The sequence below is a fragment of the Gekko japonicus genome, unplaced genomic scaffold (genome assembly GCF_001447785.1).
Source record: "Gekko japonicus isolate JY-2015 unplaced genomic scaffold, Gekko_japonicus_V1.1 scaffold61056, whole genome shotgun sequence".
Taxonomy (NCBI): Eukaryota; Metazoa; Chordata; class Lepidosauria; order Squamata; family Gekkonidae; genus Gekko; species Gekko japonicus.
Genome location: NW_015233015.1, coordinates 1 through 725, shown reverse-complemented (window position 1 = coordinate 725; position 725 = coordinate 1). Strand labels below are relative to the sequence as shown.

Sequence of the window (725 nt, the reverse complement as noted above, 5' to 3'; positions counted from 1 at the left end):
TTGCACACAAGGCTCCACAGCTTGGAGGGCGTGTTTATTAGAAGATAGACTGCCTCTGTCCGTGAAGGTTCTGCTGCTGTAAACTGTGACCATTCTTTCCCTTCTGCAGGCGAGCGGCCTTTCCCCTGCAGTTGGCCCGGCTGCCAGAAGAGGTTTGCCCGCTCCGACGAGCTGGCCCGTCACTTCCGCACCCACACCGGGGAGAAGCGCTTCGCCTGCCCGCTCTGTGAGAAGCGTTTCATGCGCAGCGACCACCTGACCAAGCACGCCCGGCGCCATCCAGCCTTCCAGCCGGGCATGGTCCGGCGGCCCAACAGCCACGTCGCATCCCCCAGTGACTCGGTTGCCAGCAGCCTGGCTGGAAGTCCCGCCCCGGACAGCCCCACCTCTGACAGCCCTGCTCTGTGAGAAGCCGGGCAGCAGGAGCCCGGATACACCCGGTGCTCCCCGCGCTTCTTGGGAAGGTGCTGTCTTGGACTGTGGAAGACGCCGCAAAGCCGTTCTCCGCAGGAAAGCTTTGCAAACCTGTCTGGAGCGGCCCACAATTCCTAGATGCCCCGTGGCCTGGCGGAATTTCCCAGGTCACGGCATTAATTACGATAACCATACCAGCCAGGCCGGATATTTCTAATCCAAGCCCTCTGGATCCAGCTTTCCCCCTCTGCGTCGGAGGACGGATTGTGCCTCCACTTCCCAGCGTGAGAGATGGACTCCCTAGCTCCGCG

At 61.9% G+C, this 725-nt stretch overlaps 1 protein-coding gene across 1 annotated transcript; it reads left to right on the top strand.

Moving 5' to 3' along the window:
• Positions 1–109: 109 nt before the first annotated feature.
• On the top strand, positions 110–662 carry LOC107125393 (Krueppel-like factor 16; the record flags this gene model as incomplete). The annotated part of the gene is made up of 1 exon (XM_015428822.1): positions 110–662. A coding segment is annotated over one exon (299 nt), but the record flags the coding sequence as incomplete, so codon positions are not given.
• Positions 663–725: the final 63 nt, after the last annotated feature.